This window comes from Podarcis erhardii (genome assembly GCF_964252035.2).
Source record: "Podarcis erhardii genome assembly, chromosome: 3".
In the NCBI taxonomy this organism is placed as follows: Eukaryota; Metazoa; Chordata; class Lepidosauria; order Squamata; family Lacertidae; genus Podarcis; species Podarcis erhardii.
The window spans coordinates 5,263,406-5,277,546 of NC_138507.1; the positions used below are offsets into that span (position 1 = coordinate 5,263,406).

Below are 14,141 nucleotides of genomic sequence, written 5' to 3' on the forward strand. Positions count from 1 at the left end.
TCCGGGTCGCCTTCAAAAGTAGTCCCACATAGAGCACATTGCAGTAGTACAAGCAGGAGATAACTAGAGCATGCACCACTCTGGCAAGACAGTCTGCTGGCAGATAGGGTCTCAGCCTGCGTACCAGATGGAGCTGGTAGACAGCTGCCCTGGACACAGAATTTACCTGTGCCTCCATGGATAGCTGTGAGTCCAAAATTACGCCCAGGCTGCACATGTGGTCCTTCAGAGGCACAGTTACCCCATTCAGGACCCGGAGTCCTCCACACCTGCCTGCCTCCTGTCCCCCAAAAACAGTATTTCTGTCTTGTCAGGATTCAACCTCCATCTGTCAGCCACCATCCATCCTCCAACCGCCCCCCAACACTTACACAGGACCTTCACTGCCTTCAATGGTTTTTATTTAAAAGAGAGGTAGAGCTGTTTATTATCCGCATACCCCGCAAGTGAGAGCCCAGGGGCCTGAACACTCATCCCCCAACAACACTTTCCGACATGCCCCAGGAAGGAGTGAAACCACTGTATAACAGTGCCCCCAGATCCCAACCTCTCTAGACAGTCCAGAAGGATGTCATGGTCGATGATATCAAAGGCCACTGAGAGATTCAGCAGAACTAGGAAACAGCTTTCACCTTTGTCCTTAGCCGGCCGGAGATAACCGAGCAGCACAACCAAGGCAGTTTCAGTCTCATGATGAGGCTTGAATCCCAAATGGAAGGGATCCAAGTAGATCCTCTAGACATTCCTGGAGTTGTTCAGCAACCACCCGCTCAATCACCTTGCCCAAGAATGGAAGATTTGAGACTGGGTGGTAGCTAATGCAGTATTGGTTCTGTCAGAGATGATTTGCATTATTATATTCTTTGGGTATGCCAGAACTCTGTTTCTCACTTTTTCTTCTGTTGAATTCCAGTTGTCCAAGCAATATGGCCCTGTCTTCAGCATCCAAATGGGACCCCAGAAAGCTGTGGTGTTGACAGGATATGAGACAGTAAAGGAGGCTCTGGTTAATCAGGCAGACGCATTTGCTGACAGGCCTACCTTTGCATTATTTCAAGAGCTTGCACGAGGCTTTGGTGAGGCACCTCCCTTTCTACTGGAACTGGTAATGCTTGCAAACAAATTGGTCCCACCAGGTGAACAGAATCTGTTCCCAAGAAATGGTTTGTAAGATAAGTGTATGCAAAGCAAGTCAACGAAATCCATTGTTTCCTGTGGGGGAAATCCTTGCCAATTTTTCAACCCACCTCAGTGCCTTTGACATTGACAGAGTATCTGCAGGCATCAGAGTGAGAATGTGTCACAAAAAGTGTCACCTGTGGATTTCTGCAGATCAAGCTAAAATGTTAAAAAGAGTGGACCAGGTCAGCCTTTTTGATCTTGACTTTCAGTGGCTCAGTGGGGCTCTGTTGAAGAAACAAAAATGGAGACCAGTTAAAGGAAACCTTTACCATTCCACCTTCATCCCAACAGTCATATTGTATTGTAGAGGTGGGGGAGAATGAGACAGGAGGATTGTGAATAATAGTCACACAGCAAAGTAATGCCACACACCAAGGGGAAACTGACTGACCATTTTCTGCCCCAGCCTATATATAGAAGAAAAATGAAGGAGGCATAATGGGGAATACAAAATAACAAGCTGAGTTCTGATGGGATCCCTGACATGTAAAAACCACCCTCCACTCTAGCCTACACTTTGTAATGGAAAATATTGATCAATGGGTTCTCAGGTCATGCTCTGATAGCACAGCTGCCAGCTCCGAAGTCTGAATGGGAGAATAGCTGGGATCCATTCTCAGTTCCATGGAAGAAATGCAGAACACAATTTATTGATATTTTGGTGCAATGGCCATGTAGACATGAAACCCTACCTCCCATCTCTTTAGGTGTGATTCTTTCTAATGGTGAAAACTGGAAAGTGATGCGGCGGTTTGCTTTAAGCACATTACGGGACTACGGAATGGGAAAGAGGACCATAGAGGACAGAATTGTTGAGGAATGCAGTGTCCTGATAAAGAAATTTGAATCTTACGAAGGTGAGTTGGTGTTTTCCTCTGGTGTATAGCTACACTACCATTGTTTAAAGGTGCCAAAACTATTGTGTTAGATATTCCTAACTTCCAGAAGCACAGATGCCAGGGTTCCCTGCAATTGGTCTGTTCCTGTAATGTGCAGATTGCACTGCAATAACTCCTGTGACTTCCAAGCATTTCTTAGCCCAGCTACGGCCACATCCAGTAGCACTTAGGATCAGTTTCTTTGATAAATGAGGTCTACTCATAGGTAAGCTGCAAGTAGGGATTTAAGGCAACAAAGAACAGACTTAAAAACAATGCCCTTTCCATACTTTGAATTTCTGTGGGGATGTTCAGGGAGGCAGGAGAGGATATATTGTTTAATGATATCCCCCAACTTGCGTTAGTAGAGGAAACAGGAAGTTTTCTCCAGGCTGGTAGAAAGCATCCACTAGCATGTCCATTCTAGGAATGTTGTACTTGACTCCTATGTGTTTTACAGCCCACATTTTTAAAAGAATATTTTTGTTTAACTGTCATATTTATGTATAGGAAACCCATTTGAGACCACCACAAGTATGAATGCAGCTGTTGCCAATATAATAGTGGCCATACTACTAGACAAGCGATTTGATTATGAAGATCCCACATACATAAGACTTCTGAAGTTGGTCAATGAAAGTGCCCTGCTTTTCGGAAGCTTCTCAGTCATGGTAATCTATTTTTTTCCATTTAAAACAAACAGATGGTTGTAATAACAGTATTCACTAGAATACACAGAATATTGGTATCTTGAGAAACCTGGTGGAGATTCGAAATATTTAGAAAACTCACACGGCACAGTCATCCCGTAACTATAATAAAGTCTCTTTTGCACACACGCTTTCTGGCCTCATTGCCATCGGGACTCCAAGGACAAGGAAGAACAAGTGATAGTTGGTTCCATGATGGCTCAGAAGGGGCCTCCAAGGGCAGATCTCCCTCTCTGAAGACGAACCTCCAGAGGAGAACTGCCATAGCCTATATTAACCCAGGGTTGCACATAAATTATGCTCTGAGAGAACCAGCTGAGAGTACAATACTGAGTTTTTCTAATGTCTCTTTTTCCTTTTTCACATTTTTATCCTTTCAGCTGTATAACATGTTTCCTGCTCTTGGTTTTCTTTTGGGGGCTCGTAAGCCTGTCATGCAAAACAGAAATGAAATGTTTGCCATCATAAATCCCACCTTCATAAAACACCTCAGAGATCTGGATGAAAATGACCAGAGGAGCTTTATTGACTCATTTCTTATCCAACAGCAAGAGGTAATGGAGTCTTTTAAGTTGGCCCAGAATAAGCGTTGCCATTTTCAATTCATGTTTTGAGGGACCAACCTGGCATACTTCCTACCATTTTCCAATAGTCAGCCGTTGTTAATGTGTTACAGAAGTTGCCTCTGCAGGGTCAATGGTTACATGCTCAACAGCATTTCTGGGGGGGAAATCCCTGATCAAGAAAACATGTAATTATAGATAATTATGCAGTGATGAGAGGTAATCAAATCATAAATATTGGTTGCCAGACTCCCTTTTGATACAAGAAGGGATGGGATAATGCCTCATGTGCTCAGAAGGAAGAATTCTTCACACTGGAGGAGATAGGAAGCTTTGAGGGTGGGGAGTCATCTCAGAGCAAGGAAAAAACATTGGCCCATGCACTGACCAATCAGCCTTAAATTAGGACTTCAGTTCTTTTAACCATTACTAAGATTGGAAATGAATATGAATTGGAGTTTCTGCTTATCAATTAATTAGCACCCAGAAAAGGAAACAGGTGGTTGGGTGACAACAAAGTTCTAAATAACAGGTTGGAAATTATTTCTAAAATCTTAAACTAATTACTGATGAGTAGTCGTGTTGGTCTGCCATAGTCAAAACAAAATAAAAAAATTCCTTCCAGTAGCACCTTAAAGACCAACTAAGTTAGTTCTTGGTATGAGCTTTCGTGTGCATGCACACTTCTTCAGATACCTTCTGATTCAGATACCATACCAAGAACTAACTTAGTTGGTCCTTAAGGTGCTACTGGAAGGATTTTTTTTATTTTGTAATTACTGATGAGTTTGAAAAGTTAAAGCAGATCTACAGGCCTGGTGTGCTGGTCCCATGGGTTACCCAAGAGGCAAGGTCCAAGTCCGTGGTCAAAGGCACAACATGGAGGCACTCCGTAGTAGCTGAAGCTGGGTGCAGGGCAGGGAGTCAGGTGAAGTCAGGAACAGGCATGCAAGCAGGGAAACAGGGCGGGTCATGAGCTCAGGCAGGAAAGCGGGACAGGGTCCAGGCAGGAACTAGCAACCAACAATCTTGCTCCCGCAAGTTGGGACTGGGGCTGGCCGGCTTTTATCTGCCCCGAGGCATAGGGCAGCCCCGATCCTCTGGTGACTCGCCTCTCCTGGCCTGGAAACGAGCACTCCTTCTGCAGGAACCCTATATCATCATGAAGGCATAGTCTGGAAAATCCTGGAATCTCTCACTACTTAGCGACTGGAGTGATGTGCAATGATGCTTTGGATCATCGGGTCCAGTCAGGTATTCATTTTTATCTTTGCACATGAAATTTCTCACTACATTCGTTTTAATCAGTTCATACTCTTTGCAATCCAGGAGGAGAAGAAGAAGAAGACGAATGCATATTTCCACAACAAAAACTTAAAAGCTGTTGTGGCCAACTTATTTGCTGCTGGCATGGAGACCACTTCTACCACACTGCGCTGGGGACTATTTCTAATGATGAAATATCCTGAAATTCAGAGTGAGTGCTTTTCATTGGGTTGGCTTCCATTATTCTGAGAAATCTTAATTCCAGTTATATGTAACTATTAGAGAAATGAAATATTTATAATTTGCATACACACACACACACACAATTGTTCAGTCATAAGTTAAAACTACATTTCATCCTGGACTCCCTCTTTCTGTGGTTCTTTACATTTCATTTCATATTCCTGCATACTCCAAATTATCTCAACATATTCTTCTAGATATATATTCCCGTATATATCCAATAGATTTATTGAAACTGCGGGTTTTTACATTAATCCTGCCAATGTCTTAGTATGTTTACAGTTTGTTTGTAAATAAACAATAAACCATTTCCATTGCTTTCTATATATAATAATAATCTTGTTCTCCCACTAAGTTTTGCCATTTCTGTGTAGTCCATTAATTTCTGTATCCATTCTTCTCTTGTTGGGACTTCTTTTTCCTTCCATTTTTGGACAAATTACATTCTTGCAGCTGTGGTTGCATACATAAATGAATTTGTATAAATTTATATAAATGGCATACATAAATAAATTTCTAAATATTCTATACTAAATAGATTTCAAGGTAGTTCTGATCTCATAATTTCCCCCAAAAAATTTATGGTTTTTTAAACATCTTAAACATCTTTTTTAGTTCATCATATATCATTTCCCAGTAAACTTTAACCTTATTACAAAACCACCACATATGAAAAATAGTACCTTCTTTCTCTTTACATTTCCAGCACATATTCAGTTTGGATTTATACATTTTAGCCAATTTACTAGGTGTCAGGTACCATGTATGTAACATTTTCATATAGTTGTCTCTTAAACTATAAAATTCTGTAAATTTTATATCCACGTTTGATAAACTTTCCCATGCCTCCATTTCTATATTATTACTAATATCTATTGCCCAGTGTACCATTGAAGGTTTCACTTGTTTGCCCTTTGTCTCCCATTCCAATAAGATCTTATACATTTTAGATATCACTTTAACATTACAGTTTAACAGGTCTCAGGGGAGAGCTTATAGTTGGATTAGCATCAACAGGCTCCACCTACTGGTGAATAAACCCCCCTGTTTTAGACTCACCCCTCTCTGAGTGGGTGGAGTCAGCTGACGTATTCCAATGCCTAAGCCAATACCTTTTCACTTGCTGTAATCAATAAAGTTGTGGCCTTTTCTTGACCATTAACCTTATATCACGTGTCCTTGTGTTTTCATTTCACTATGCGGGGATGGGGTCCTCGAACCACAATTGTCTCTTAAACTATAAAATTCTGTAAATTTTATATCCATGTTTGATAAACTTTCCCATGCCTCCATTTCTATATTATTACTAATATTTATTGCCCAGTGTATCATTGAAGATTTCACTTGTTCGTCCTTTGTCTCCCATTCCAATAAGATCTTATACATTTTAGATATCACTTTAGCATTACAGTTTAACAGGTCTCTTTCTAGTTGTGATGTTCGTTCCCCAACCCCCCCCCCCCCCGCTTCATATCCCTTTTAAAGACTTCATTCAAATGATGATATTGTAACCATGTTGGTAACATCTCTGATAAATCTTTTAAAAAAATTAATTTACTGGTAAATTCTCCAAAAGTGAAAGCCATAGTGGTGTTTTGGTCTCCGAAAAGGTTTTGATACTTATCCCATACTCTATACGTTTTTTTCCTGATTATATGGTTTGTAAAACTTTTATGTACTTTCACATTTTCATACCTCAAGTAAGCATACCAACCAAAAATATTATCATGACCTTCCCAATCTGAAATATGTGAATTATTCAATAACAATCATTCCCTCAAACAACATAGACAAGGTGCTTCGTAATAGAATCTCATATGCAGCAGGAAAAAACCTCCTTTCTCTTTCTTCTGTCAATTTTTTATGTTTTATTCTTATTTTTCCTTGTCAGATATATTTAGAAATATATTTTTGCCATTTGTTGAAACAATTTGTCATGCTGATCACTGGTATTGATTGAAGCATTCTATCACCTTTTAAAATGTGGTTTTTTTGTAGGGGGGTTATTGGCGTTTGCTTTTATTTTGATTATGTATTTTGTGGTTTTATATTTTGATTTTATTCTCTTTAAGATGGATAAACTTTGTAATTTATTTTTACTCTCATCATTCATATTTTTCACCAGGAGTTTCCTTTTATCTTTATTAATTTCAAGACCTGCTATTTCTAAAAAAATATATAAAAAATCTGTTCCAATGCCTTTGGGATTGAGTCTATTGGTTCCTCGACAAATATCACCACATTATCTGCAAAAGCTATTGTATTTATATTATAGTATAGTATAGTATAGTATAGTATTGTATTATTCTCTTTCCCGCTTTTATTCCCGCTTTTTATTATTATTACATCTTATTTTTTTTGCCAAAACTTCTAAAACTGTTATAAACAATGAAGGTGACAGTGGACAACCATGTCTACTCCCTTTGTTATTTTACAATTCTCAGTCAATACATTACTTACTGATGGATCAGTATATATTGCCTTAACTCCTTTTATAAAACTGTCTCCACAAACCATATATTCCAAAGCCTTAAACATATAATGTCCCAGGAGACACTGTCAAATGCTTTCTCGGAGTCTAAATGCTTTCTCTTTTAATACAGTTTTCAACCTATTAGCTAATATGTCTGCAAACAATTTATAATCCTTATCCGACATCAAAATAGGTTGATAGCTCTTAACCAGTTTTGGATCTCTATTTTGCTTATGACTCAAAGTTATGAATACACTCTTCTGGGATTTGGGTAACTCTCCTGTATTCAAAGTTATAGTCATAATATCTTTTAAAGGTTGCATTAGGTAATCTTGTAATTTTTTTAATAATATATTGCTGAAACTCCATCAGTTCCGGGTGCCTTCCCTAATTTTCCCTGTAAAATTACTTGCAGTAATTGCATCATTGTGACAGGTCTATTCAGAAATGACACTTTAACTTTTGGTATCTTAAGCAGTCTGTTGTCTTCTAAATATTTACCCATTTCTTCTACTTTACCTCATTTGCCTTAATATGGTGCTGTATAAAAACTCACTAATTGATCTATTATTTTTTTCAGATTTTCCACAACTCTACCTCCTACATTTCTTCTATCAATGCAGTTTTTTCTTCTTTCTTCTTTATTTGCCAAGCTACTAGTTTTCCTGTTTCTTGGAGGCATATTACTTCCAAGTTTAACTTCTTTACAACATGATCAATTTTATTCATTTAGTCTTATTATTTTGCTTATTTACATTCCCACTTAGAATTTTCAAAGCCATCTTGTTCCCTATTTATTTGTCTTTTGCCTCTACCTCTGTTGAATCTTCCTCTTCCTTCCTCCAGCTTCCCATCCAAATACTCTTTCTCCAGCTAACTCTTTCCCATATTTTCTCCAAAATTTGTCAGGGTCCGGAGGATCCAAGATCTTTGTTTATGACCTTTATATGTAAAAGATACCACTTCAGAATATTCCCAGCAGTGATATTTTCATAATCATTCTGGATGCATATCTCTCCCTCAGTATATCAGGTTATTGTCTTGATTGTTTGTTTGTTCTTCTTAAAAATACATTTGTTAAATTCTAGAGATTAAATTTGTGAGCCTTTGGAACTGTAGAACGAGTTTGTGGCAGTTTTATGCTTCAGATATTAATTTTAAGAGACCTAAATCAAAGACATAATCTGTGCAGAAAAATAAACGTTTTTCTTTTTGTTTCCCTCAGTAAAGGTCCAAGAAGAAATTGCAAAGGTTGTTGGATCTTCTCAGCCAAAGATTGAACACCGAACAAAAATGCCTTATACAGATGCCGTGGTTCATGAGATCCAGAGATTTGCCAATATCATCCCAACCAACCTGCCACATGCCACGACTACAGATGTTACCCTCAATGGCTACTTCATTCCAAAGGTGATCCATTTCACTAAACTGCTGCCCACTAGTTACAATATATTTTAAGGCTTTCCTGGGAGTAAGCCCCTTGGACTTCAGTGTGTGTGACATCTGTGCAGACTTGTATAGGATTGCACTGTAAGCATGCAATCTACCCATCAGAAGCTGTCAGGCATCAGCTTCAACCCATTAAACAGATCTCAGTGGAAAGGTGCACAAGGTTGGAAAACAAACCATTTCTAGTGGGAGATCGTGGTCAAACAAAAGACATTTCTCAGATTAACTCAAATCTCATTTCTCCTACACTAAATATTTATTGTACCAGAGGCATATGCTTTATATTAAAATGACTCTTGCTTTGCTTTTGCAGGGGACATTCATCATACCATTGCTGTCCTCTGTGCTGCACGATGAATCTCAATGGGAGAAACCACATAAATTCTATCCTGAGCATTTTCTTAACTCTGAAGGAAAATTCATAAAGAGAGATGCTTTCATGCCTTTTTCTGCAGGTATTTTTTTTACTTTTGTGTATATCTGCATAGTGTGTACTTAGTCAATGGGATTTTTACATGCATGGAATGTAACCTATTGTGCAAAGGTAAGAATTACATCCGTTGCTGTGGCCATTTCTGCCACTAGATCTGGCCACCATTGGGGTGTGGCCCCTGGAATGTTGCTCACCAGGGAATGCGGCCCTCAGGCTGAAAAGACCCCCACTCCCCCCAGTTTTCAGCATTGCAGAATGGCTCGTATTGGGAGTTCATAATTCTTTTACGATGGGCACCATGAGCTGTTCTTTTATCTCTGCATTTCCTTCTGCTTCAAAATATTAGGGATGTTATTAAGCAACTGCTAAACCCAGTTTCTCTGCTGCCTATGTTTCCATACAGGTCGGAGAGCATGTTTAGGAGAGACTCTTGCCAAAACGGAGCTCTTCCTCTTCTTCACAAGTCTCCTGCAGAAATTCACCTTCCAGCCACCCCCTGGAACATCTCAAGAAGACCTGGACCTTACTCCTGCTGTTGGGTTTACAACACCACCCATGCCCCACCAACTCTGTGCTCTGCCACATTTCTAAGACTCACAAGCTCCTGGCTTGCTTAGCCTACCTGGGTGTGCAATGCAAGCCTTTCTTAAAACACCCCTGTTCTTGCAAGGGTATTTGGGTTGAGTAGCCTAGTGGTGGAACTGGTGCATGCTTTGTCACAAACCTCAAGTGTTCCCCTTTACCTGCCATACTGCCGAATCCCGTGAAACTAGCATTGGAGCATCTCTTACTTAAAACCTGGCCCTGAGTTCTTATGACACTTGAGGCATAGAGATCAATCAACATATCTGGTTGCAGGTATTCCCATGTTAACATATACTTTCAAAGATCTTGAAGCATCATATTCACAGGTGGATGTGCAGGGAATTGTGATGAAGACAAAAAAAGTTCTGGAAACCATGCCTTATGAGGAATGGTTGAGGAAGTTGGGTATGTTAACATCTGTGGCTGCAATGTATTCTGATTCTGATCTGTATTTGTTGTTGTCAGGCAATGGCTTTGTTTCCTCCGGGTTCTTTAAAAAGTCTGTAATAATAGATCTGGCAACTGGGTTTGCTTCTGGCATCTCCATGCTGCCAATTAATTCTGTGACTTTCTGCTTCTGGCTTAGAAGAGGAACGTCCAACTCCCACGAGACTGAGATCTACTCAAGGGGGGGGGGACTGGAAGCCAAAATTGTTCTGTTTCTTTTAGAGAGGAAAGTTCCATTTTGGGGGTTAAGGCCAAAGTTCTTGAGCCTTTTTAATGGAGAAAATCTCCGTTATTAAGGGGGAAAATGTCAGACTAGAGTAAAGGGGAGAGGGGATTAGTCATTCACCAAAAGATCGCTATGGAAACAATTTGCCTCACAGTGAAAACAAAGGAAAAGGAGCCAGGAATCGACCAGAACCTCCCAGGTATCGATCAATCGATCCCAATCAATCTGTTGGTTATCCCTGGAATAAAACTACCATCTTCTCTCTGTATCTGAATGAACTTTCTCTGAGAGTCTGGATTAGCTTAAGGCTTCCCTCATCAATGGAATTCTGACTGGTCATATGAAAAATGAAAATGGTGGAAATGTGTCAAATTCAAAATCAAAACTTCAATCTCCACAAGAGGAAAAATTCAAAACCTTCTCCGCCTAGCTTCTGCTCTGAGAGGGAAGAGGGAGCTAATCCCATTCACACTGGAGTCAGTGGAAGTCACCATGGTCTCACCAGGAAATAGAAAAAAATGTCGGGTTTGAATCTCTCTTCTCTCTTAAGAAAATCCAGCCACACCCACTATGATACTTTGAATTTTGTTTTCACTGGGCCCCATGACCTCTGTAGGAATAGATTTAGGCACTATGAGAGGATGTACGGTTTAGTTATTATCCTTCCTTGCTCACATTGTTGCATGTCATATGCTCTAATGTATACAAAGATATACCCTAATGCCACCATGTTCAACAGTTTCAAGATGGAAATGAATAATAATAATAATAATAATAATAATAATAATAATAATAATATATTTTTTATTTATACCCCGCCCTCCCCAACCAAGGCCGGGCTCATAATAAAAACTATGCTAAAAAGAAAAATATGTGTGAGTGTTTCAATGGGAGAAAGTAAAGGAAATACTGGACCCTTTCAAACTAAATGCTGTCGTACCTAATTGAAGTTGAATAATTTCATCTGCAAATGATTTCACAATGCTGCTCTCTACTCCCAGTGTAACAAACAAACTAAGTTTACTGGTAATCCTGGGTGATGAGTTCACCGACTTCTAGAGCATTTGAATCTGTTCTGGAAAGCATTAGTTTCTGCAAATAAGCACCACTCACTTGAATAAACATTAAACTGAAAGGCAAATAATCCATTGTACAGCTCTGAATAGTTGTGGAGAAGAAGAAAAATCAGAGGGATTGTTTAATGATTTGCTAGAAACATTATGTAACATAATATATGGGCTGCTTGCTCAGCTCAGGGGCGGAGCAAGGGGGTGCAGTGGGGGTGGGCCACACCGGGTGACATCCTGAGGGAGGGTGACACTCTGCATGTGTATCCCTGCCCGCGACTCCCAAGCCTACACCTGTCGGGGCCCCTGGCAAAGTGGCAAAGCTCCCCCCTTCCCCCGGCTCACTGTAAGCTTGGGAGTCATGGATGGGTTGCCCCGTCATCCAGGAAAAAGCCTTGCTCCACAGATCGCCTGCTTGCCCGCTTGGTGCTTTGCTTCCTTCCTGCTTGGGCTGCTGGTGGAGGCGAGGGGCGGGCCAGGGAGGGGCGTCGGTGGGCCACGAGAAGTGCCCCCTCCCATCCACCCGCCAGCTGGTGGGCGGCCTCCCTCCTTCCCTCGCCCCTTCCTGGCTCTTCTGCACACACGGAGCAAGAACCTCCCCCTCGCGCCTGTAAAACAGGCTGTCTCTAACATTCCAGAGAAACCAAAAAGAAAAGTCACTGTTTTAAGTTCGTCTCCTTTATGGATACAACGAATAGTTTTGGCTACAACCATTGGGGATTGCACCAGCAGGGTAGAAAAACGCCTTTGCAATGCTTTGTTCTGATGCAAGGCCTCGCCTTTAATGAAATGCCCCCCTCCCAGCCATGGTACGTTTGCGTTGACGTATAGTAGTGGCTTTCTGAAATAAAACCAAAGGGCAATTCGCTGCTTGGCTGCAATTTTGCAAATGCAACTAAAGTCTTTGCTCTTTTGTAGTTCTCCCATTGCCAGGTAGTTGAAAGTTGAAAGTAATTTATTACGGTCATAGACCAGAAGAAAAACAAAAAACAACGGTAGTTTACAAGGGGAGTAATGGTGTCAATTTAAAAAATTATACATAAAAGCAATGCACATATGCACACACACACACGCACACACGCGCTGCAATATATGTGTAAACTTAAAAAAGAGTGGGCTTGTCCGGGGGTCAAGTCTTTTACTTTTTTACAGCTAATGCCCTCCGCTTGATCGCAGCCGCAGAAAATTTGGCCACTTTCAGTGTTACTTCTGGGTTTTTGTCTCCTAGTAGGATTTTCAGCCGCTGAGATTCAGATCGACCTGGAAATTTCTGAACGATAGGGGAAATAAACAGTGACCTGATATCCCCATAGAGGTCGCAGTGTAGCAACACATGTGAAGCCGTTTCCACCTCTTTCAGACCACATGGGCAGACTCGTTCAGCATAGGGTTTGCCCACATATCTGCCCTTTAGTAAGGCAGATGGCAGTACATCAAATCTGGTAAGGGTAAACGCCCGCCTGTATTTTGCGATTTGTAAGTCCAGCAAATATGGTGTTAAATTGAACCCTTTTCCATAATCTTGGATAGCTGGATATTTATCTATCTTGCTCATATGGTCCTGAAGCTCTACATCTCCTATTCGCTGGCTCACCATCCTTTTAGCCTTTTCAAAACCTGAGGCTATAAGTTCTTGTGGGGAAAGCCCCAGGCCCTTCAATTTTTCATAGAGCAACAATCTCCATTTAGACTGGAACGGGTCTAATAGAGTCAAGGGAGCCACTCCCACTGGGAAAAATATGAGTTTTAGCCAGAAGTGAATCTTCAGGATCCATATCCTGGCATTGATAGGGAGTTGACCTACCTCCAGCCTAATGGCTGTGTTGGAAACACAGGTAGGTAACCCTAGTAGGGAGCGGTAAAATTTAGTTTGTACAGATTCCAGAGACTTGAATTTTTGACAATTAAATATCTGGGTGCCATACATCAGTTGTGGAAGTATTTTTGCGACAAAGACCTGGGAGGCAGCAGGAACATATTGACCTCCTTTTCTATAAAAGAAACTTATGATAGCTCTGGAAGATCTTTGCGCATTTGCAATGGAATTCTTAATCTGATGGCACCAGGATCCCTTCTCATCAAAGATTATTCCAAGATATCTAAAGGATGTTACTTGCTCAATAGGTTGGTTATTAATTTTCCATTTGTGTCGGAGTCTTCTCTTGGAGAACACCATAATTTTTGATTTAGTGTAATTTATTATTAGGTGTTCAGCTTCGCAATATTCTGTAAGAGCTCGTAAAAGTTTTCTTAGTCCCACACAAGAGAAGGAAATAAGTGCCGCATCATCTGCGTACAAAAGGACTGGGATTGGTATATTATTTAGGTTTGGGGGATGAGTACTTGCATCCTCCATCTTTCTAACTAAGGAGTTTATGTAGAAATTAAATAAAATAGGGGCAAGAACACAGCCTTGCTTGACACCATGGAAACTTTGGATTTCCTTTGATAGGTTCCCATAACGGTCACATCTAACACGGATCCGAGTATTTTCATGTAGTCTGCGGATGAGAAGCAAAAGACGTCTATCGATGTTTGTGGCACTTAATTTTGATTGCCAGGTAGATTTGATATCTGCGGGACTCAATTTTGTTCTGTTCCTACGTTATGACTCTTCCA

General features: G+C 40.6%; 2 protein-coding genes across 2 annotated transcripts in view; one reads left to right on the forward strand and one right to left on the reverse strand.

The window, feature by feature from the left end:
- Positions 1 to 10,042, forward strand: part of LOC309338641 (uncharacterized protein) — a 34,518-nt gene extending 24,476 nt beyond the window's left edge. The window contains exons 11-18 of the mRNA XM_081855966.1: positions 914 to 1,076; positions 1,890 to 2,039; positions 2,571 to 2,731; positions 3,151 to 3,324; positions 4,663 to 4,810; positions 8,541 to 8,725; positions 9,078 to 9,219; positions 9,601 to 10,042. Of these exons, the coding sequence (XP_081712092.1) occupies positions 914 to 1,076; positions 1,890 to 2,039; positions 2,571 to 2,731; positions 3,151 to 3,324; positions 4,663 to 4,810; positions 8,541 to 8,725; positions 9,078 to 9,219; positions 9,601 to 9,788 (1,311 nt within the window). The 3' untranslated portion in view covers positions 9,789 to 10,042. The remainder of the gene's footprint in view (positions 1 to 913; positions 1,077 to 1,889; positions 2,040 to 2,570; positions 2,732 to 3,150; positions 3,325 to 4,662; positions 4,811 to 8,540; positions 8,726 to 9,077; positions 9,220 to 9,600) is intronic.
- Positions 1 to 14,141, reverse strand: part of MCM3 (minichromosome maintenance complex component 3) — a 368,003-nt gene that overhangs the window by 299,957 nt on the left and 53,905 nt on the right. The window lies entirely within an intron of this gene.